We start from the raw sequence: 24,320 nt of genomic DNA, 5'->3' as shown, positions 1-24,320 counted from the left end.
CTGCCTTTGGAAGTCCTAGCACAGGAATTCAGATGTCCTAGGAGTATGTTGTGCGTTTACTGCTTCACTAAAAGATGGCTAGTTGCTTTTTACTCTTGTGATCTCAGATGCTTTTTAGAATTCTGCAGTCAGACGAGAAATGTAGCTGTCTTAAGCTTTAAGGTGCTTGCGAAGAAGATTTGCCTCAGCTATGTGTGTTCTGCTTACAGAGAATCTCTTCTGGAAAAGTGCTTTTTTCCTCTATCAACACAAGTGTTTTCTCGTGTTTTCTAACATGAAAAGTACAACATTGTACAGTTAGATGAATTATTAAAACTGTTGTGCGAAACTGGCATATGCACCATCCCTCAAGGAGAGGGAAATGAGATAGCAATCATTTTAATCTATCAAATGTTGTGTTGTAGAAAGAGTAATGCAATCTAAGAAGACTCGCTATGAATTTTAAATAGGGATAATGGAAGCAGTATGGAATTTTAAACAGTATGGAAGCAATCCGTGCACATTTAGGAAAGAAACTTCGGAAACTTAGCGTGGTAGAGATGTGTAAGACCAGGGTTTCAGCAAGTGAGTGTTTTGGTTGTCTCTGGTAGTCTAATGTGCCAATAAAGGCACCACATTTTTAGGAAAAGCTCTGCTACTGCTATGTAAGAAGGATAAAATAAGAAATGTTCTTCACAGACAACTTTTTGTTTTACTTATGGTGGACAGTAGTTCAGTTGCATCATGAAGTTACTGAAATGTCCTGAAGGTCTCAAAGAAAGGCACGATCTAGGATATTACTACATAAAACTTTGGGTTACAAGAAGGTAGGAGCTAAAAGCAGACGGTTGGAGTAATCGCCTTGAATAACTACTCATAAAAACTCCTAATTAGCAGTAACTTCTGTAGATGGCAAGAGTGCTGCTGTTTATGCCTGCAGGTGTCTAATCTGTAATGCTGAAACTACAGCTGAGTCATGAAAATGGTGGTACCTTAAAGTTGATATACGCTGCACTGGGTTTCTCAAGAAGATGTTTTGCACAGCACAGAGGATAATTTATGAAACTGAAAATGTTGTAGAAGAAATGATGTGCAAAGGCTTCTTCTTTGATGAGTCAGCCGATCACTCGTGACTCAGTAGGTGTTTGTGAGGTCTCCAGCTGAAGCAGACCCTCTAGTGCCCTGCAAGCACAAAAGGTACTCGTGGTTAAGCCGTGTGTAACCTGTCCCCGTTTGTTGTTAGCCAGCTCAGCAGACCCGTTGTCCTCTGGTTTGAGTGCTCTATAAAGTATTTTTACAAATTTTAGAAGAAAAAAGTTCTCTCAGCATGCAGAAATAAAGGGAACTGCAGAATATATAGCTTGAAAAAGCCCACCCGTGACCTCTTAAGCCTGTTGAGTTAAGGATGTCTTTTCTGGGCAGAACTTCTGCGACCTACAAAATACTCCATCCTGGAGCAAGCTGCCTTGTTCAGTGCCACACTATGTTACTAACCTCAGTTGGATAGCGGGGCTCACTTTCCCTGTCTGGAAATGGACAATCTATACACTTTTTATAAATCACTCGGGGTGGGGGTGAGGTGGTAGGCGTTACCTGTTTTGTTTTTTTTTTTTGGTGCATCAGTTTTTTATAGACTCTTTTTCAGGTGAAAATGAATGCATGCCTACAGCGAGGCAGAAAGGTGTTAAAGACTGACATCTATTTAGTGATCCCTTCGCAGCCAGAAGAGCAATAGCCAGCAGTGCAGCAAGGCCAAGGTCTGCTACCTCCACTAAATTGAAAACGGAGACATCAGTGAAGTAACTGCTCAACATGAAGTCTAATTAAAAGAGCTTCCAGTTTGCCAGATTCTTATCAGATGTCTGTTCTGAGGCATTTGAAAGCCAGCACAGTTGCTGAAATGGGGTGTGGGCTCATTAGTCCATGAGCAGAAGACCACGGCGTACGTTAGGCTGGTGGTGCTTGGTCCTTCTCTTCCAGTTGAAGATGCCCCGGTGGAAAGAGATCCTAGTGCAACTCCTGGTACCCTGTCTGTTCAGTTAGCTTGTCAAAGTAATTTTCTTATGTTGCCTTCACCAGAGGGGGACCAACACAGCATGAAGATAAAACCTGCTCTCCATCTGTTTTATCTGTAGTCGTTAATTAGAAACTGATGAAAGAAACAGACTTTGGTTCTTTTTAATTCAGGCAGTCTGCATACTGAAGCGTGGTAATTCATAGCCAAGTAGAGCTCACGGCTGAAACTAAGATAAGCCGGGTTTGTTCACACAGCGATGGAGGCTTTATACGAGTTATTTAGGTGCTGTGCTTCTGGATGCTTGCAAAAGGAGGCTCTTACAGTATGAGCTCTAAAAATCCCTTTATGTATTTGCATGCCTTAATCCTCCAAATGGCTTGTATTGCAATTGTGTAGTTAGAGCCTTGGGGATTTCTAGGTGACTTCTACAACTTGTAACAAATGGCACTTCCTAAATTAAAATAATCTTGAATCCTGACAGTGGGGGATGAATCACAGTATCATAGAATGGTTTGGGTAGGAAGGGACCTTAAAGACCATATACTTCTGGGGTTTTCCTCTGTGGTATGTCTCCTTTCAGCTCTGACTTTTCTCACTATGTGTCGTTTTTGCAGTCTGAATTGAGCTGACAGAAAGACTTGGGGTGGAATTACCCTCTGCATCCCATCACTACCACTGAGCTTGGGAGCTGTGTTCCCTCCCTGCAGTCTCTCTGGTCTGAAGAGGCATTTTTCTTCAGGTACTTGTCAGAGTGGGTCCTCTGGACTTCTGAATTCAACCAGAAAGGAAGCATGCTTTTTACTTCGGGTGTCAAAGTTCTGGAGAAGGTAGATTGGGAGAGGTCAGGAGATACCATATGAGGATGCAGACACAATCTAGTTTGATAAACCTTTATCTAAAATAGACAGAATCCGTTATCCTGAGGAACTTGTCGTTTTTTACAGGCTAGAGAATACATGCAGCTACTGAAAATGTGGGTTTTAAAGATAAATAACTGGACTTGATACTTGGGTTATGTATTGGCTCTATTATAGTTTCTTCAGAGATATTCTCAACCTAGTGCTTCTTCCAGTTCTGGTACATAATAGAAATTTATAGTAATTTCTGACTTTAAGTTCTTCTTGTCTTTGAAAAATACAAAAGCAGAGGCAGGAATTCCCCAGTTTCTTTTAAACCGAGGACAGTCGTCATCCGTGTCCTGACCCCACCTAGGCCCCAACCCCTCAGAAGCAAGTATTTGTCTGTGCTGCTTTAGTATGCCACCTGCACAATGCTCTGCACGTCTGAGCTCTCGATACACGCTTGCACAATGCCTGCTTCAACAGGGCTACGTGACCTCCACCTGCCACGTGATACATGTATTATCAAATGGGAAAAGTGTTTTAATTTCTTCATATCGGTTTTGAGAGAGCTCCATGTCCAGTTGTGCAAAGCTTCATGGGGCTCCCCAGTGTTGCCAAAGGAGTATTTGCATTTGTAGCTTGCTATGACTTCCCACAAATTTCACATTTTTGAGAAGGTCGATGGAAATACATGAAAAAAGGCTTATGCGTGTTGTGCTGTTCTTTTCTAAATAGTTAATAGTTTAATTGTCTGAAAATGCTATTGTGGATTGCAATGCCAAATTGAACACTGTGTTTAACCTAGGAGATGTAGTCTCTCACAATTCTGTTAAACCTTATCAAAATTTGAGTTTTATCAGCCAGTTGGGCAGCTCGTGCTAGGAAAGCTTGAGTCAAATGGGGATTTCTCAGGATGTCTGAAATTGTCTCTACTTACACTGCTTCGTAATTTTTTTTAAAGCACCGTTAAGAGGTTCTAAGAATAAGATTCCCGTCTAGTTCACTTCCCTGCCTGTTTCTAAGACTGTGCAAGAAGGGAGCACAGAAACTGGCACGGTATCTCCACCTTTAGTGTGTGCTCTCTGCTGTTGCTCTTAGCATGGAGATCTGTAGGGATCGTGCACTGCGTGCGGAACCAGCATTTGCTGGTTCAAAGGAATCCAACTCATTTGTTGTCCTTCAGGTTATTTTTATAAAGGTGCTTTGTTGGGTAAGCAAAACATTTTTCTGAATAGGCACATATCCAGAAAGCGTCATAAGTCATGCTGCAAAGGACACAGTACGGTGGCAAACAGCCCTGGAAGTCAAGGATGTCCTTCAGGTGGGCGCGTTCTCAGCTCTCGAGCCTGCAGGTTCAGCAGCTGCTCTGAGTTCAGATAGTTACCATAACCTGGCAGGAAAAATAAGTGCAAAACCCAAACAAGTTTTTTTTTTGGAGAGCAGCATGATTTAAGGTGAAATGAGAAGTTGCATTTTGCCCTCCTTTATTTTAGTCTGCGCTGTTGTTCTGTCTGTGTGGTCTCAGCAGTGCTGAAGGCTATCGCGGGGGTTAGAGAAATGGCTCCTTCTTGTGTTGCTGGGAAGGAACTAGGTCCTTCTAGGGCTGCTGGGCCGAGTAGCGACACTGAGGATAGTGTCCTCTTCTTTCTTCATGTTGGTGGCCAGTTTAGCTGACCTTCCAGAGTAGATAGATGTCATTCTGTGTATAGCTTTTATTTGAGTTGAGAACCCCGTGGGAACTGGGGCTTTTTACAGCAGAGAAAGGCTATTGGGAAGCTTCATGTGATGATGTTGATGTCGCTTAGAGGGCAGGGTCCGTTGCTTGGCAGGAAGCATGTGTTTGACCTCTCACAAAGCTATGGTCTTCATGCTGGTGGTCATTAATTCCATTCCTTTTAAGGCAGGGGTGAGATTATCTCGATGTCTCAACCTTCCTTGGTTCCCGCTGGATAGCACTGACCTGGGCGTAGTCTGGAGGCTGTTTGTCTAGATCTGACTATCTTCTCCTGACAGACCATGGAGATCTGGTGTCCATTCTTGCACTGCTTGTCCTTGTCAGCTGTCCCTGTGGCTGTGGAGTTTTGTTGACACACCTTTCCTCTGCTGGAGAGATCTAAGCAGCCCTGGCCTTGCACGGCTTCGTTCTCTGTGGTGGTACACACAGGCTGAGACTGCCGATGCCTTTGCCATCGCTTGGTCATACCTGAAATTGAAAGAGGTGTGTAACCTAGACCTCCCAACAAATGGCTCCCTCTCCTCTACTTTGAACAGGTGTGCTCTGAAATTCATTCCTCTTAAACTCTGTTAAAAGCTGATTTTGTGTTAGATGCGAGGTGTTCCTTGGTTAACTGGGGCTAGCTGGCCATCTAGGGATCCCTAGCTGAAATTACCCTGCGGAGCATGTGTCTCCTGTCCCGTGTTCGAACGTGCCTCATTTGGAAACAGATCGAGTAAGATTTCTGTGTAGAGAAGATGAAAGTTAGTTAGTTACTACTACTTCGTGTGGTAATCAGGGCTGTGCAGAGATGCTGCTGGGAAAGGAACATAGACCTTTGGGCTCAGATGCGGGCACTGTGTATGGCAGCATGAATGATGCACCTGGGATGCCTCCACAGCTCTCAAGTGGTGGCTGAGAAGTGTAGACTTCTGATCTAGGACAACAGAAACCTAACCATCTAGTACGCTCGAAGGCAGAAACAGACAGTCTTACTTTCAAATGGCTTTTAAAACTGTGGTAGGAAGGCTTGCCAGTGCACTTGGACGTTCCCTTAGTGAAAAAGGTCATGTTCCTCCTCCTGTGATGTTCTTCTACATCACAGGAGATGCGTGCTACCATCTTCAGTTGTCTGAAGCAAATATATTTGATTTTCTCTATGAGCTCTTTGTGTGTCTGGTCGAAATGGTGGGAGGTCAAACCTCAAGATTTGGTTGGCATGGATGACAAAATACTGGTGTCAAGACAAGCATGCTTTGTTTAAACTGCGTGCAGCTGCCCATTGAAATGGCCGTGGTACTGTACCATCTGTTGCTGTGAGGGGACACTAGTTTTGGTTTTTCCTATTTGCAAAACTCTCCTGGAAAAAATCCAAACACCAGTGTTCCAGGTTACTGTATTCAGTGTATAATTAGTGATAACAATGCAAATTAACACTGTTTCCTTAGACCCTATAGAGGTCGGTTTCTAAGTGAGGATGAAGTGCATTTTGCATGTTTGCATCCTGCACAGTGCAAGTAGTTTCTGATATGGCTTAACTGTGTGGCAATGTGAAAGCTTAAAAAACAACTTGCCTTTTTCACTGCTGTTAATGCAGGTGAGAAATGTTGAGAAACTACCTCAAACTTGAGTGAAAGGCTGCTGATGAGGAAAAAAGCACTTGTTCTGTAATGGCAAATACTTGGAATCCTGTTCCTTCAGGGCAACCGTTCTTTGACTCATCATTGCTAGAAATTCTTCAGTGGCTATAAAATGATGCAACATTATACTTTGTTAGGCATAAATGCACCTATGAAATTGTTCCCATGCTGGAAAGCAAGCATCTTTGCAGTCTCCTTTGCTAGTGCTGACCCCACTAATTCAACTCTCTTTATTTTGCAACATCAAAGCTGATAACATAGATGCTGAGTTTGAGTTCCACAGAGATGACTCAAACATGATTTCTGTAAATCATCAGATAAAATTGATATAGTGGCTATAAATAAAAAAAATATTCCGCTTAAAACAGAGGAATTCAGAGTTTGAATCAGGTTGCTTACCTAGGACACTGGCAAAACTCCAAGATAGGCCTAATTAGAAATGTTAATAAATATTGCAGGTTTGAATTCAACTTTAATCCTGAGTAAAGGATGGAATAGCGAGTGAAAATGTAGGTTGCAGGAGCTGGGTGATTACTTGGAAGAAACCTGCGAATTGAAGGCAGGAAAGGATGGAGAACGTATAGTTTCTGTGCTGTAAAACAGCTTGCATGAATTCAGGTATTGGCACTGAATTTGGGGTGTGGTAGGAGGGGGCCACTCATGCTCAAGGATTTTCATGGAATTGTATGTGCAAACAGCCAGCCTACCCATGGATACGACAGGGCTAAGTTCTGCCCCCACACTTGCACAGCCACTCAGACCTCCTGTAAGGAGTGAAAAAGATGCTCTTGATCTGCAAACTTCATCCCCAAAATAATGTGAAGTGACTCCCACTTCTGTTCTTCAGTCTGAGAATAAAGTACAGCATGCAACGTATGCCTTAATTTTTGGTGGGTGCTGCTGAAAAATCAGGCTTCTTAAGTAGAGTCCACATTTTTTTCTGCCAAATACATTGAGCCTGATAGATAGCCTTCAAGATCCTCATCAACCAATAACTATTCCTATTATAAAATATGCTAAGTAGTGAAGCTAATCTGAGGAAAAACAGTCTAACTATAACTGAATGTACTTAAGGATAATAAGGATTTTTTGTTGATTTGTATCCTCTGTGTTTTGTCTGTAGCAGTGTCACCAATTTGTCAGACTTGTACATCTACTTCAGGTGAAACCCCTCAAGCAGAGCAAGATGATGATTTGGCCACTAAAAAGCAAAGCAGTCTTAATTGGAGCGGTGACTGCTGCTTGGTATCTGGGATGTGAAGGAATGAGTTCACGTGATAATTACTAGAGTTCAGGATGGAAGAGGCCTAGCAGTTAACCCTGCAGGTTAAGGATGCCTCTCCTTAACTTACAGCTTGACTATTGATAAGGGATGAGTAGGGGAAACTGACCCTCTTTAACTATTTATTCCTTTTCTTTACCCTATAAGGTTTCTTTGTGGCCTCGCTCCTGCAGAGGGAAGCACTGCCTGCGAACTTGCATTGGGTAGGAAGGTGAGGGAGGGTGAAACCTGGTATGCTTCTCGGTAGGATGCTCTCTGGGTGATTTTGCAGCTTCTCTGCAGCAGCTCTTCAGAATTGCTGTGATGCTCCGGTGGGAAGGTCAGTGCTGAGGAATGTGTTAAGACTCGATCTATCGGCAGCACTCTGGAGTAGGGATTTTGGAAGATTCTCACTGGTTCCAGACTTCAGCTCTTTCAAACCTCTCGGAGAGAATTTATGTCAGTTGTGCACATGTTTTGGAGTGGGCTGGGGTTGTGACCTGGATCATATTCTGCTGTGGTAACTTGTAAATGAATCCTGCTTTGATATCCCACATCACAAAACACGCCTTCTTATCTGCCTTTCTGGCCACTTAAGTATAGCAAGAACTCCTCACCTTCTTTTCCAGCCAGGCTGAAGAGCTGCTGTGACAAAAGCCTGTGCACAGGGGCGGCCTGTGTTCCTGGCAGCTAGCAGGCTGGCTGTTGTGGCCACGGTTGCTTAGGAGCCCGGAGATGGTCTGAATTTTTGTCTGACTTGAAAGCAAAATCAATATTGATCTTATTTTAAGATTGTGCACGGGAGAAAGGAGGTGATGAATCTCCACCCTGATGCTTTCGGACCAGTTTCACTTCCCACACGTGGCGTCTAAATGCAGTTGGTGTGGGAGCTGCGTCAAAATGCTTTGTTGCCTTCTGCTGCGGGCGTCCTTGTTTGCTGAGAAGGGTTGGTGACTTTACGCTTGCGAAGCTGGATATTCTTTCGTTCTTGAGAAACGAGCAACACTTTCTTTTTTGTTTTTCAGTGGTTAATGAGCAACAGGCTTGTGTGGATACTTAAATATTAAGCAGGAGGGAATGTAGCAACAACACGTCTTAGACAAGAGAGTCCTACCTTCTCTTTGTTCCTACATTCCCATGAGTTCTTCCTGCTGTAGGGAGTCAGATCTGGTTGCAGACATAGGCTATTACACTAGGATACCTTTTAGTCATAACTACAGTGGCTGTGATTTGTCTAAGCGTAGCAGTTTTGACAACCCAGTTCACAAAACACTTGCATGTGCATGCTTTACGTTTCAGAACAGCTTGTCTTCGTGAAGCAGTGGTTACTGATTAAGAGAAAGTTTAAAAAGTCCTAATGCTACAGCGGACAAGATTAGCTTCTTAAATGTCAAAAATAAGTTATTTTTCTATAAATGAGAGGATTTCTGAAAGTCACTCAACCTACGTTATGCTTAAGGACCTGTTGTTTAAACAGAAACAGCTCCGTGAATACTCATTAATCGCATCTGGTCTGTTCTTCCTGTCGCATGTCCAAACACTCACTGTTGTGAATCACTTGATTTTTTTTTTTTTTTTCCCAAGGAATTAAGGCTGCTGGCTTTATTTCCTGCCTCCTTTTCTTCACCCACGCAAGAAACTCTGTGTGGTGGTACTGTATCCCCCCTGAGCCCTCGGGAGCAGTGCTGCTTCCCAGCACGGCATTCGCTGCTTGGCAGTGGCCGCACACAAGCCAGCAGGAAAACGAAGATGATCTTTAAGATCTGATGGTAGCAGAGCGTTGTCCCGGCACTGTAATTCCCAGTTTCACAACAAATACCTCTAGTCAGCCCCACCGTTAACTGTCAGGATTGCCGTAGGTATGATCTAGCAATAATATCATCTTGTGATGGTTGGAACATCCCTGCTAATTGCTAACTGGGACGTGTGCTTAGCGCAGTGTGTCCTGGCACCGACGGCTGTTTGTGGACGATAAGAGCACTTTGCTGTCCCTGTACGCACATGCATGCGGCCATTCACTCGTCTTGGTACCAGAGCTGCTTTTAAAAAGGGGAGTCCGAGTAGGAGACGAGCGTGACGTTGTTGTATCTTTCTCTGTGTAGATTGACTGCCCAGTCACATAAAGATATTAATCTCTGCAAACATTGAGTTGAAACTCTTATCCACACTGATTCTTAGAAACCAAACTGCATTTTCAGTTATAAGTGTTGAGCTTCCAGCAAGAAAAGAGCTGTTTGGCTGACTATTCAATCCCAGTCAAAGCTGGGGAGGGTTACATTTCCCTAGTGCGCAGGCAGCAGGTAAACCTGCTCCATCCACCTGGTAAATATGATTTCTAGCTTTGAGATCTGTAACAAAAAGTCTTAAGTAATGAAACTAAGTTCTAGCTTCCTTGCTATTGATTTAAGAGCCACATTGCTACTTTTTTTTTTTTTTTTAAACTGGGGGTCCAGTTAGGTAACTTACTGTGCTATTTGCTTGCATTGTGAGAAACTTGGAGAGTGCAAGAGAAGCTGAGGAAAAGCATGTCTGGAGGTCTGTGTTATGCTGCTTTGCTACCAGGAAGGCCTCTTTGCTACCAAAAAAAAATACGTCAACTACACACAGTCCTTCATCCTTCCTTCCTGAGCCTGAGTGCAGGTTGTGATTGCACTGACGCTCTCTAGTTCTGCCTTCAATTTTTTGCTGGGTGTTTTCAGTTTTTGTTATTCCTGCTTGGGTTGTCTCTTCATATTCCTTCTCGTGTGTCGTGTTAGGGAACAAGGTATTTTATTTTTGTGGAGGAAGGAAAGGGGAAGAGGGAAACTAGATGGTTTTTATCAAAGAGTTCCCAGAGTGCTGAAACTTTGCTTGCTGTGGCACTATTTGCTGTGCCCGGTTACATTCCCACAGCTTAACGGAGACTGTAGGGCTTTTATTAGTAATTAGCTCGGTGTGGCTTTAGGGCTTTCGGACACGAGTAGTTGTTTTCATTGGGGGTATTAATTATGAATCACAAACCTGTAAACAGCTATAGCCAAGAATGTGCACGTTTGCAGATATGACTGTTTTGCTGTTCAGCTCTGGGTTAGCTCTGCACTGCCCTCATTGTTGTTGCAGAGAAGTGTATGGAAAACATGTTTTTAACCTCCTAGATGCTATTGAGTTCCTGCCTTGCAGTCTGTGAAACTGGAGGAGAACGGGTCCAGTCGTTCGCTTTGTAAGTGGTCTGCTTTAAATAGGGTGTTTGAACAGGTGGAAGCAAGGCTTCAGAGCCCAATTTTCAAAAGGCCGCCCTTCCAAGATCTTCTTATAAACATGCTTTGAATTTACTTGGTTCCCATTTTCAGGGATGGGGAGAGGCAGTTTAGAGAGAACAGTTTTTCCTGATTATATTTCTTTTTTGAGAGCAGCAGTACCAGACTAAGAAACAAAATGAAATTCTCTTCCTATCATAGTTGATAGCAAATCTTCCTTTTAACCCAGTTGAGCTTAGTTTTCACTCTTCTGTGTGGGAAGAGCTTGCTAACAACTCAAAGAAACAGGATCCTCAATATTACCAGCAATTTTGGGAGGCTCTTAACAGCCTCTTGTGGCTGTTGAAATTCAGCAGGATGGATAGCACGGCCTCAGGTCAGAGGCCCGGTGGAGGTGGTGGGAAGTTTGGATTTCTGCTGCAGAAATGGGCTGTGACCCTGTGGGATGGATAGCTCTTGACCACTGGATTTATCAACAAGAAGGGCAAGGTGGGGCCCCAGCCTGAAACAGGTAACTTCGTAATTCTCTGGTCACGAGCTGTGAGAAAGCAAAACCTGTTTAATGTGTGTTGGATTGTTGATGTCTGTGACAGAAGGAGCTGCTGTTTTGGGAAGGTGCTGTTACGCTTTGCTAGCTGTCCTTTCATAACGAGAAGAGGGGCATCTTCCTCTTAGACCCTGCTTTGTGTGCAGGCCATCAGAAACTCAGTTTGCGCCAGGCAGCGGTTGTCTTGTGTCCCTCCAAACCTTCCCCTGTCGTTAGGCTTGCTTGTTTTTCCCAGCAGGTTCCTTCTTCCCCTCCACTTGCTCTTCTCCTGTTTTTTACTTAGAGCTTTCCCAATACCTGTTTAACCACAAAACAAACAAACAAAAGAAAATAATTTCATAGAAGTGGTAAGTTGGCTTTTGAAAAGTAATTTTCTTGGGCAAATTCTTGAGGTATTTTCATTATCGCTAATTTCCTTGCTTTAAATGTGCTTTATAGTAGCACGTAGGAGGAAACAGAAGCTGTATGATAAATGCAGCAAAATAAATACATTTTTTTTTCATTGCAAGGTTAAGGCCTCAGCATTTTTGTCTGCTTTGGATTATATAAAAGGATGGGGGAAGGTGCTTTTATCCATAGTTTTCTCTCCTCCCTTTCCAAGTTAAGAAACAGATGGTCTGACCAGTGTAAGGTTTTAAGTGTTGGAATTGGCATCAGTGTCTTTGTAAAGATTATTTGGATAAATAAATAACAAATAACCAGGAAGCACAGAAGCATAGTCTCTTTGCTCAGTGTGAAAGCTAGTCTAGACAAAAATAGCAAGCTGACAATATGTGACTGAGATGATTCCCCTGACCTAAATAAGGAGAGTGATTACCTGATATTGGGAACATGGCTCTGCTTCTAGCACTTATTCCTGTCCCTCAACACCCTCTTTCCAGCAGCATTGCTGCTTCAGATATCTCATAACTGAAGCAAATGCAATTTTTTTTGGAATGGCTGTTTGAAATGGGTCTGATTTTTTTTTTTTTTTTTTATAAATAGTGTGACGGGGTGCATGGACCCGGAAGGAAACTGATGGAGAGTTGTTGATGATGAAAGGTATCTGCCCTATCTAATCTAGGTATAGATAGCCAACTAGGATTTTAAGTTAAGCTGAGATTTGTTTCATAATAAGTTAATGTTTCCTGAAAATAAAGATAAGCTTACTGCTGCCATTCTTGATCACAGGCGGTTAGATTAATGGTTCTTCCCAGTGTGATGGAGCCCAAGCTGATTTTTATTGTTTTCTGTAATGAGTGTATTGATTTCAGTGTGACACTGTTGAAGAGGAAGAAATGCATCAAAACTGAAATCTGTTTTAATACTTGTTGGGTTTTACCAGTGTCTTTTTGTCAGTTACTGAGATTCTCGTTTAGATCTCAGAATCAAATCGAGCCATTTCAGTACAGTAGCTAAGAAGTATTTCTGTTGTGAAGCTTATGTATAACTACTCTGGCTGGGTCACGTGAAAAAAGGTTGTAAAACACTACTGCCATTAAAAAGAAAGAAAAATTAAGATGTCAGCCCTGTGGAGCGAATCTTGGCAGAATGTTCTTGGAGTGCTCCTTGTCTTCATTTGTTCTTATTCTTGGTGGTCCTCACAGGCATGGTTGTTGCTGAAACTGAATGAAATTATAAGCTTCACTTCTGTTTTTTCTGAAGTTCTGTAACCTTGTTCAACCATTGCCATCTGTATGGAGGTGATGTCTGACTTGTGTTGGCTGGTGGCTGCCTTTCCAATAGCCTTCTGGACAAAAGCATACAACACCTGTCCAAAAAGTATTTGACCTATGAACTTGCGAAGGAGTATGTACGTATGTCTGGTTAAACCAAGCTCTCAATGTGATATTTCAAGAAGAGATTGTGAATTAGAGCTTTTAAAGCTCCTCGAAATATTACAACAAAGAGACAGCTTATTTCTCTGTCGGCTGTCTGTTTGCCCCTCTGGTACCCATCTGGACTAATCTGTTTCTTTTTAGATGGAGAATTTGCTCAGTGAGATGAAACCGTAATACCCTCATGGGTGACCTTGACTTCATACTGTAAAGTTTATATATAGCATCACTTGTCCAGTTCTTGAGCTCTCTTAGGCTTATAAAAAGTAGCAGTGTCCTGGTTTACATGTTTTTATTTCCTTGGGCTGCTGACCAGATATTAGTCTTGGCTATCAAAAGATTGAAAAGGTCTTTGCTTGCTTCTAATGTTGCTGACAAACTTAGACCTGGGTGTCCAGAACTGATGAGCATTGTGCTGAAGAGACCACCTAGTCCCACGCATCCTGTCTTTACTTTCTTGGCTTGTAAATTGGCTGTTACATAGTATGTCTGTGCCACTGCTGTGTTCGTTGTAAGGCGGATCCTCCTTCAGTTAGCTGTCAGGGAGGTTGTACTCAGGCTTTCAGTACTTACTGGAAGGGAAGTACAGTTAGAATTTCAAAGTGTTTTATTTTTCTCCCTCCACAACGTGAACGAGGTCAAACGTTGCCGTGTATAGCTCTAATTGCTATGTTGCATACAGGATGTTGGAATGTGATTATAAGGGATTGCTTCACTTGGAAAATATTTCATGTCTGACATGAATTCAGCATTAAGGCTGTGACAGGCAGCAAGACTTTCAATGGCTACAGACTGGAAATGAAAATGATGGTGCTGAAGGGTGAATTCACTGGCAGGTTTCAGCTCAGCTTGTTCCCTAACAGCAAGGTGGAAATGAGTGGTATCCCAATAGAAATGATCTCCAGGACGATGGTTTAAAGCCATGTAGGTCTTGAAGTCAAAACCTTGGTTTCATCCTCTAGCCAGTGGCTAGCCTACAACACGCATTTGAACCTGCATTTGCTCTTACCGCTGGTTGGAGCAGTAAAAGCTACTTCTGTCCTCTCAGGTGCATCTTTAACCTGCCATAATCATCATTCTCCTTTCTGACTGAAGTCTACCGTGTTGTTTCTTGTGTCCTCCTCTGTGCTTGCCATCTGTGGACAATTATCTTGCCTGTGACTGCTCCATTTCTTGGCATTTCCTTAAACAAGAAAGTCTGTAGGAAAGGTGTTCATTTTGCTGCTGCCTCCTTTCGAAAGGAATATCTGGCACACCTCTCACTGATGCCAAATGGTTGCGGAACCGGATGAAAACTTTGGTCTTGCTTATGTTACGATATTTGCTACCCGGAGCTGCTTCACTAAAAGCAACGTTGGCTTTTGTTTCTACGTGGCAGGCCTACACAGGCAGCTAACGCCACGCATAAATAACATGCTCATTGCAGCAGGGCTTGACCCTTCGGTACAAGTGGAGCTAGCTGCCTCGCGTACTACTAGCTAAGAGTTTCCATGCAGGCAGCTACCGCGGCGTAGTTAATGAGCTATGAACGTGCACCTACCTTGCTTGTAGCTTATTGCTTGTGTCACCGTTCCTGAGGATACCATAAATCTTTCTGTGTGACGTGCATCATAACTTTCTCACCTCTCTGACCCTTGGGGCCACATCTGGGACAGTATTTCATTTGCGTGGCTATCTATATGATCATACTTTTTTTTCGCAAGAAACACGAATTCCCTGCCTGTGGCAGGGGGGTTGGAACTAGATGACCTTTAAGGTCTCTTCCAACGCGAGCCATTCTGTGGTTCTACGAATGTTTAGTGTGACTTAAAGCCAGTCTTACTTTTGGCCTATATACAAGGAGTCTCTCTTAGAGACTTCTTGCCTGTTTGTAAAACAAGCAAGCTCTTTTACCTGAACTTCAGCACTGTTGTAGGTTGCATTTTTTGTTCACCTTAGGATAATAAGTCTTCCTGAAACCTAAAATAGCATTCCTAAGGACATTTAATCCAGATATTTATCTGCTACTGCAATTCAGACCTGGTAGAGAAAAGTGAGATTCTTCCTCCTACCAGTTCATATCATTCTGATCTCTAGCTGTAGGGAGAGAGACGTAGCCATGATATCTGTCCTAGGAAAGGAGAAGGGGAGGGGGTGCAATTTAATGTTAGGTGTCTTCATCTAGAAACATCTAGGACTGTTGGGGTGTGTGTGGCGTTCATTAACAATGATGTCTGGTTGTATGTATGGGGTTTTCAAATCCCTGGCCGATCAGTGTGATATTTTGAAAGCCATCTTGTCTAGCTCTGTAGACTGATCCTGTGTGCTGTCTTCTTGGGGGTTTTGTATCTTTGGGTGCATGGGGCTTTTGATTTCTTTTTAATTTTATTTTTTTTGCAAGCAGGTTAAAAATGAGAAGATGCTTATGGGGCATAGCTTTCCCACTGGGGCTGCTATGTTCTGATGAATCTTGCTCTTTAATCTCATCAGGCCTAATTAGCAGCTCTGGCTTAGCAAAATTAACTCTTCTGCCAATTGGGTTTAGATGCTACTGACTTTTTTTTTTTTAACTTTTAAGTGACCCCATTACATTTTCTGAAGTCTGCTTTTCACGTTGGGCAGGCAGCAGTACAAATCCAAACAGACAAGTAGTTCAGCCGTTTGGACAGGACCCAGAGTCATCCAGGATCGTGGAAGGCACTGAGTGTTTGTTGAAACCAAGTGTGCTTAGGAAAAGTTGAAGGGGCAAAATGGGGGAAAAAGTTAGAAGCTGGGGCACTCTGTGCAGTGCTCACAAGGAGATGGAGCTCTCTGTGTCTTGTATTATGGCATTGACTTTGCAGGGACAATGAAAATAATGGGATGAAGTTGAGAGAATGTGGGGTCTGTCACTTTACAGGTGATGCGGCTTTAGGCTTTCACTGAGTCTTTTGGAGATGGGCCACAGATGGGCCATGAAATTTGTCAGCAGGGCAAGTTCAGCTATTTCTTGTATTTTAATGGAGAAATGGCTGTTGTGTGCAGGCCTTTGCTGTTGGAAAAGAGCTAAGAGAGTTGCCATCTCTTTAGTTGGAACACTTAATCCTCTTGCTAGAATAGCTGCAGATAAACCTTCAAGCAAGGTAGATGTTGAACTTCAGGTAGGAATAGGTGTCTGAGAAAAATTAAGAAGATAAAACGAATAAAATATTGTCCTAATATACAGAAGCTGAGTCCCTTCCTGCCCTTCCACTCCAGGCCTTCAGTTTGACCCACTCTTACTGTTTAAATTACGGTGAGTTCTTACAGAATTAGTAATTAATTTCTCCTACTGAATTTACATGACTGAATGTAAGGACTTTAATGGGAACTACTGCTGACTCACCTCTGCAATGGAGGAAAGATTTCCCCCCTCACCCCAGTAATTGCCTTTTCAAGGGGAGGGCTCACAGCAGTTCAAATTTTGGTGAGAAGCTACAGTGCTACAATAGCTTCTGCTTAATTTCCATAGGAGCTACTTTCTAATGCTAATTTCACGCTTGATAAATACGGTCCCTTGTTGCCTAGGCGACAAGTTACGGCGCAAATGTTCATTACTGCACTACTGGTTAATGAGTCTCCAGTGTTCTGAAAAAATTACATCCAGAATTAAGTGGGTTTATTCACTTTAATCTGAAGTCACCAACAACCTGGGAGACCAATCTGCACAATGCTTCCTGTTAATAGTGGTACCCGAGTTCAGTAACGACGGAGTAACCACAAAAACCCACAGAAGTGGTAGTACATCACTGCCATGGTAAGTGCACAGGTCCTTCTCAATTGTTCTTTGGAGGTCTGCAACTTTATGAGGATGACTTGGTTAAGAACAGCGAAATATTTAAAAGTTAAGAACTGAAATCCCTGGAAATGTACCTCTTGTCAACATTCATAATCTTTCGTAGTATTGTCTAGCTTGGCCAAGTGAGCCTGACAGCTTCTAATTGATTTCAAAAGTTGATTTTTTATGTGCTGACAGAGTTTTGCATCCTGTCATTCTCTAATTTGTTTTGCAATAAATTTGGATATACTTGATGTGATGTCTTGAGGCATATACTTGATTCGATGGCTTGAGGCAATGTTCATGTTTTTCAGTGTGAATGTGTCGTAGGACACATCCCCCAACAAAACAGCACACAGGAGCAGTCTGCAGAGCTAGACAAGAGGGCTTTGAAAGTATCACACTGATCTGCCAGGGGTTTGAAAGTCCCCATACGTGCAACCAAACATCACTGTGAATGAACGCCACAAACATGCCCCAACAGTCCTGGATGTTTCTAGATGAAGACGCATAATGTTCAACTGCTAGAGGCTGGTTTTGCACCAAGTTCGCTGTTTCCGTTTTTTGTAGAAGAGTTGAGGTCTCATTTATAAAGATTTGTTCGACTTCATTCGGTTCACATGTAATTAAGGCAAGAATGCCTTGGTGCTCAGTTGGTTGAGAGGGGGCTCTGCTTGTTGACCTTTTCTGTGGTGACTCAGCATGGAGAACTCAACACTTCCCTGCTGGGCAGAGACCATTGTTAACTTTTATTCCATTATTATTTTTCATTTGAAAGCTAATTTACTCTTTTGCCTTCAATCCATGTCATATGCATTATTCCAGCTGTTAAGTAATATGAAAGTTTGTCTTTGGCAGGCTGCACATGTCATCTTGCCTTGGGAAATCAAAAGGGAAGATTACATAACAGCTGACAGTATATTTGGCTCCAGAACGTCATTAAACTAATGAACATTGAGTTTTTTTCCCAGTCACAATATTCTGGAGCTCAAAACTAAAAACTCTTTTTATGTGAAACCTAGAGTGCATTTAGGTGAACTGCAGGACTCCTGGAGCCTTCTGCTCATACATCATTAAACAGAACATACGCATTGGTTTAAGAATTGAAAATAGAACGCAGATGTATGGAAGTCAGTTGTCCTTAAGTGAATTCAGAGTAATTTAATCTTTAAACTTTGTCCCCTCTGAAGTAACTATTACAGTTGCCTAAATGTGACATGGCTCAGTATTCACCTGCTGAAGGCGTCCGACTGCCTGTTTGAATGCAGAAAAGCATTGTCTTTCTTAATTGGAAAAATACTTCAAAATATTTTTACTTTGCTTTATTGAACACTGATTCTATTTTCTTTTGCGGAAGACAAAAGAATTCTAGGACGCAAATTGCCAAGATATGTTTTCTACGTTAGATGCTGTGTCGTAACTGCCATTAATATCAATACAAGTCAGAATGCATGTTTGCACAAAACTCTTTTTACAGTACTACATTGTCTTAACATGTTTGAAAACCTGCAGTGGGCAGGACTTTGGGCTCTTGTTATGTTTTTGTTGTGCAACTTTTTTTTCTCTCTAATATTTAGAGAGAGGCCTTTATCCATTGTGCTAATGAGAAATTATGTTTCCAAATAAGAGAGAGAGATAGTAGGATGCATGGGTGTGGACTGCTGTTTAGGATGCTGTTAACTAGGATGATCTTGGTTATTCCTTCTTAACAGAAGAAATTTGTTCAACCAGTAAGTCATGCTGTAGCTTTTTGTTATTGCCTGCTACGAAAAACAAAATACAAAATACATTTAAGCACGGTTTCCCTTTCTGAATATTTTAGATGAAAATTGTTTTTCTGGTGCTTAAAATGAGCTTGTTCTGAAGCAATCCACATGCATGATGTGAATAATGATGCAAGTACTCCATTAAACCACCGGTTTGAGTAGTCTCTAATGTAGGTGACTTGGATTTTTATGTCTGCATTGCAACAACCCTCATCTGAACTCAGTAACTTTGAATTGGGGACCACATTACTTAGCACAGACTTTAGGCTTTTCTTGCACAGCAGGGAAGTCTGTTTCACGAAACTAATCAGAATCCCAGGGCAAGCGAGATGCTTAAAACTCTGTTGCATACTTACACATGTGCTGGCCCAGATACCAAGGGCAGATGATGAAAAGCAGAGTAGAAAAGTCTCATTAAGGATAGCTGGATAATTAAAAATAAATGGACATTTTGATGTATTGGCTAGCATAATAAATCTGATGCAAAAGTGGAGCTTATATACGATTCGCAACCATTCTAAGCAGCAGCGTGTTCCTTGTTCAATTATAGGGTAACTTTCCTATGACACTTTTCTTCCTTCTTTCTCAGAAAGCTGTGGCAAACTCCTCAGGGTTCAGCGTTCCCATGGCAGTCAGTACCTGCTTGTTGGTCTACGGCACCTTCAAATTCCAGTGGAGTCTCTTCCAGTAGAACTTGTACCCATTTCTATTTCTTTGTTAAGAAACTGTTGTTTTGTTTAGGATCACTGTTGTTTTGTGTAGCATCAAGGCAAGTGACTTCTGTTCTTTCAAAATTTATTCCGAATCTGCTTCAAATTAAAAGCAAAACAAGCAGCACATGCTCCTTTTGGATAACTTGATGTTGGAGATCTTGTGCTAGTGCTGCAAGTAGTCCAGGCAGAGTGGGTCAACCTGGGGGCTATAATCGTGAGTGGAAATATATGGCTCTGTTTACTCAATCCTTAAACTTGCAGGCAGATTTGATTTACTAGTTCTGCTTGCTTTGTATGCGTAGCCTACTCTGCTCAGTATTAAAAGGCAATGAGTGTTAACGCTCGTATAAAATACTTCAGTCTGGACATAGTGTTCAAGGCGGTGACCAAATGTACAAAGTGTTTTGTGAGAGGTTCAGGCCCACTGCCCCAGGGAATGCTGTTCCGAGTGTACTACGCCGGGGTGGGGAAGCGGTGATGAGGGAGGGCTGAAGAGCCAGCTGGCTAAGGGCTGCCACAAGGAAGGCTGGGGCAAGGTCTGGAGTTACAGGAGAGCTCTAGTCAGACTTCTGTAGACACAGAAGTCCTGCGTGGTACCCGCTTTGCCAGGACGCCACCTTTTCCTAGGAAAGTCCCTAAATTTCAGATACGTTCTGGGGAGTGTCAGTAAGAGGTTAGACCTACACCCTGGGCTCTTGACCATCGCTGCAAAGAGCGTGCTGGGCTTCTTGCTTTGACCTTGTGTGGCTGTTCCATTTGAGAGCTCCTAGAGCAGTGCCAGGCCAAACCCGTGACTTGGGCCGTGGTTTCCCACCAAATCAAAGGTGTAAGGCAAGGTGAGATGGTCCTGCCAGAGTCCCACCCTCCCCCTGCGGGGTCCCACTTTCTCTTCTGTGCAGGTGATCCCTCCATGACTAAGTTTGGGATATTAAACCTGAAGTGAGCTACTCACTGTCTCTTCTGGGTTAACTTTCTGCAAATCTACTGTCCTGAGCTGGGAGAGGGGCTGGAGAAGAACCAGGGTGTGAGGGCAACTTAAGAATGGGTGCTAGTGACTTAGTGTCAAGTCTCGCAGCATGGGAACAGCCAGTGCTGCTGTTGTGTGTAATAGCCCACAGCCATTCTGTCAATGTGTATGTTAGCCTTTTTAATATACTTACTAGCATTGTTTTATGTAGCTTATATCAAGTCTGAACTGCTGCCAGACTCCCTGCAAGTTTCCAGCATCCCTGCAGAGGTCCTGGTACTGCAACGGAAGAATTTGCTCTTAGTTCTGCTGGCCAGCTTGCTTGGTATTTGATCACGAAAGACCTCTGTGATTTTAGCTTTTGTAATGGCTCGACACCTTTGCATCATAAATGCTACATGGGAAATGAGGTCGGAGGAAAAGCCACAGATCTCAGAAGCAGGATGCAGCCTCTATAACAGTTTTATTTCCCTATCGACCTGTTCAACCCCTGCACAGTGTTTTGTTAGCTGTTTTTTCAAACTTTGCTCCAGCCAGATGTGTTGCACATCTGCAGCTAATACCATTCTTGGTGTGCCTTACTACTGGGGGCTTCAAACCATTGTGTTAGCAAGTGTGCTGTCACACCTGTTGTACAAGAGGAAGCTGCCACAGCTTCTGATTCTGAAGTTGAGCTGGGTATGGTCTCTCAGGGGACCTGCTGTTGCTCTTTACACTGTGCTCTGGATGATGTGGGAGCACCCTGATGTGTTGTGTCCCATGCTGGTTGTAATTATTGATGCCAGGCTTCTGGCTGTGTTCTTCAATCATGGATATCTCCTCCTCCTCTCTCTCCTCTTCTTCATCTGCCATTGAAAATAAAACCTGCCTTCAGACACTTTCAACTTGTTAATTAAATGCAGCTGGCAGAAAACCTGGTGGCTTGGGCAGAAGTAGCTTTGCTGTTGTTGCTTTAATAAGGACGGCTGCACCCTGCATCAGGAGTTGGTGGTTTGCATCTGATGGGCTTGGAGCACCAAGAGTTGTCTTGCTGTGAGTGAGATAAAAACCCTCTGCTGGTGTGAAACTGCTCCTGCTGCTTGTTCGCCTTGAGCTTCCAATGGCTGTAATTGTGTAACCTCTCTGTCCAACTGTTCTGTTGCAACTGTGATTATTTTTGTTTAAAAAGTTATTTTTAAGATGGAAGTCTACGTTTGTCTTCTGTCAACAAATAAGTTTGTATCCTGTTAATGTTTAAAGGTTTTTGAGCCCTCAACTAATTCAAAGTTGTTTTTTTTCCCTCTTTTAAATAACTGTTCTGTCTCCAAGGCTTCACACACCTGTTTCTAGGAAGGGTGCTGTTTGAAACATATGTCTAATACCTGCCTGATTTAAGAACATGTGCTCATTGTTTTCATGATTCAGATTGTTTCTCAGGCCTGGTTAGGTGTGACTGTAATTACCTCTGCATTTCTGTTCTTCTTCCTAAGAATATGCTGAAGGCCTGTACGCATGCACGTGCAGGGCTCTGTACGCCCCCAGTACACCCTTTATGCCTCCAGGTACCTGTGGCTCTGGGCCTTTCTCAAACAGAAGCAGCAATCTTGTATTTAGTAGCCTTCAGTTGATTTCTCTTCCTTGAGTCCCTCCTCTTCTCTTTTAACTTGTATTTACCTTTATCACTGACAGTATACTATGCCAAGACAGTCTCAATCACACCACCAGTGCACATGACTACTTCCCCCTTGATGCTTTTGACCTTGCTATCGGTTCATGTTCCTTACCTTTTCTGCTGGAAAAGAGCCTGAGCAATGCTTTCTTTGTTACTTTTTCCATGTCGCTGACTTTTATAGACCTGCAGAAGCCATAATGAATCTGGAAGTGGTTATTCATTTGGACTGCTCATCCTGATGGTACAGTGTAAGCAAAGAATATGATCGGGGAGAAACCGAACCAGCAAAACTGAGTCAGCAGCTGACCATAGGAAAAGGCTGTTTGTGTCAGGTTCTTGTTCATTGTTCTTACCATGTTTGAATCTTTTTTTTTCTGTTCTCACTGATATAGGCTGTACCGTGAAGGTTGTTTGACAGTGCAGAACAGCGACACACTGTCCAGGACAGAATAAGGAACAGCGTATAATGGAAGCCTGAAGCTGCAGAGGAAGTTCTAAATAGCAGACTGCACCTTGAAATAGCTGTGCCAGAGGAACGGGGTGTCCCTATATTTATCTTCCTTAGGCAAGCAGTAAAAGGCTTAAAATGCCACTCACGATGATTCAAGCTACGTATTAGGAAAAAGTGATGATAGAGCTATTGAATAAGTTAATTAGGGAAATTTTGGACAGCACTGGGAGGTGAGGATGCTCAAAAGATGAGTTCAGTGAGAAGACTGAAATTGTGTTTGCCTGCTTAGATCGTTTTCTCTCTGTCATTGCTAACCTCAGGTAGGGGCAGGCATTAAAGGGGTGTTGTTTTTTTTTTTGTTGATTATTTTTATAATAGACTAGTCCCTTCTATTTGCTAGTGATGCATATTTTCCCCCTGTGAGGGATTTCCCCTGAAAATGATAAGTCTTTAAGATGTTTAACAAACGTTGTTTATTTTGTCTCTGAGACTAAACTCAGAGTGTAGGAAGGCTGTTACATTGTTTAAAGAGCAAGAGCACAGTTTACCTGATGATGCTGTGGTTAGATCAGCTTAATTCTTTGCATTGCAAATGTTTCTATAACCATAATTACAAAACAGTTTGTTTAAAAACACCAGAAAAATACGGCTACTTTAGGAAAGCATTTAGGAAGGCAGGATTCAGATGTAATACAAAGTGACAGAGCTATCTTAGCCTGCAGCTTACGTAGTATCTGCTGTTTTACACTTCCGTACTGGACAGGTTGACTGCCTTGTTAATCTATTATATTACCTCGGAGTTTGGAGATGATGTTTAGAAATAATTTTAAGTTGTGCTTTAAACAAGTATCTGAACTTGAGTAGCTTCAATATCTTCATCAAGCAGCGCCCATTGCTGTATTGATTCAGTCCACCTGTAGTTACATGACTACTCTGCCATGTCTGGCAGAATTGTTCCTTGCCTCCCCCACTTACTAAATTAACCCTTTTTTCTGATAAGATGGTAGTACTTATATTCCTTTTTGCTTGTTTTCTTCTCCCTCTTCTCTCCCCCTCCATTTTTTTTACAGACTTTTTACTATCAGTCTTAGTTAATCGTATGCCTTAATTTAAAAATTCTTTATTCTGATAAGCCATGATTTCTTTTCAGTGAAGCCATGATTTCTTTTCAGTGTCTTCCTGGAGGACTTCATTACTTACTGCGCCTTAAAGCACATAAATCATGGACGTAAGACAATAGTTGAGGGCAGTAAAACACAAGGTTTAGCTATGTATTGTTTGACAGAAGATGGGCTATTTTTATACCATCAGTTACAGACAGAGCTGAGCAGACTTTCTTTGGGCTAATCTTAAAACCTCAAAATATAGGCGAGCCCAGTGCAGATATTTTCATGACTGCCTTGGGCCTGAAGCTAGCACATCCAATCTTCTTGTGTTATTCTACTTCTGTACTTGGGCAAATAAGCTGCAGGGTCTTGTAGATCTGTCCTACGTTGCATTGTCTCTGTGCTATAGCCTGTGTTCTGCTTTAGACGTGCTCTTCGCATGTGCCCAATTGATTCTTCTTGCAGCATATCAGATTGATGACTGAAATAGCATTGAGGGGGTTGTCTCTTGGCTGCAGGCAGGGGATGCTAGTGATTCCGAGTCGGACAAGGCCTTGGGCAACCAGGGTGGGTGATATCCCTGTCTAAGCCATTCTATGATTTCCCCTTGTTTTAGGGCTTGCTGCCTCTTTTCCCCAAGATTCTGTGTTTTTACATTGTTATTTGGATGCACTTCAGAGTGAGGGTTACATTCTGACAAGTTCAATATTCAGCTGTTGGTTTGGGTCTCAAAAGGACCATCTTCTGCTTCCCGTCTTGAGGGGGTGACCCATCTTGTGCGTGTTACCAGGTGTATTTGTCTCCTGGCACCATCTGTGTATTTCCAGGGTGATGGCTG

General features: G+C 42.6%; 1 protein-coding gene across 7 annotated transcripts in view; it reads left to right on the top strand.

The window, feature by feature from the left end:
* Nucleotides 1–24,320, top strand: part of CNNM2 (cyclin and CBS domain divalent metal cation transport mediator 2) — a 119,807-nt gene that overhangs the window by 25,170 nt on the left and 70,317 nt on the right. Inside the window, exon 2 of one of the 7 annotated variants that reach the window (XM_067000892.1) lies at nt 12,221–12,241. The exons of 5 other annotated variants lie outside the window; for them this stretch is intronic. In XM_067000892.1, the coding sequence (XP_066856993.1) occupies nt 12,221–12,225 (5 nt within the window). In that variant the 3' untranslated portion in view covers nt 12,226–12,241. Of the gene's footprint in view, nt 1–1,624; nt 1,690–12,220; nt 12,242–24,320 lie in introns of those variants that run through there. One more of the 7 variants, XM_067000891.1, reaches the window with a different exon arrangement.

Source organism: Anser cygnoides, chromosome 7 (assembly GCF_040182565.1).
Source record: "Anser cygnoides isolate HZ-2024a breed goose chromosome 7, Taihu_goose_T2T_genome, whole genome shotgun sequence".
Lineage (NCBI taxonomy): Eukaryota > Metazoa > Chordata > Aves > Anseriformes > Anatidae > Anser > Anser cygnoides.
This window is presented reverse-complemented; position numbering and strand designations above follow the sequence as displayed.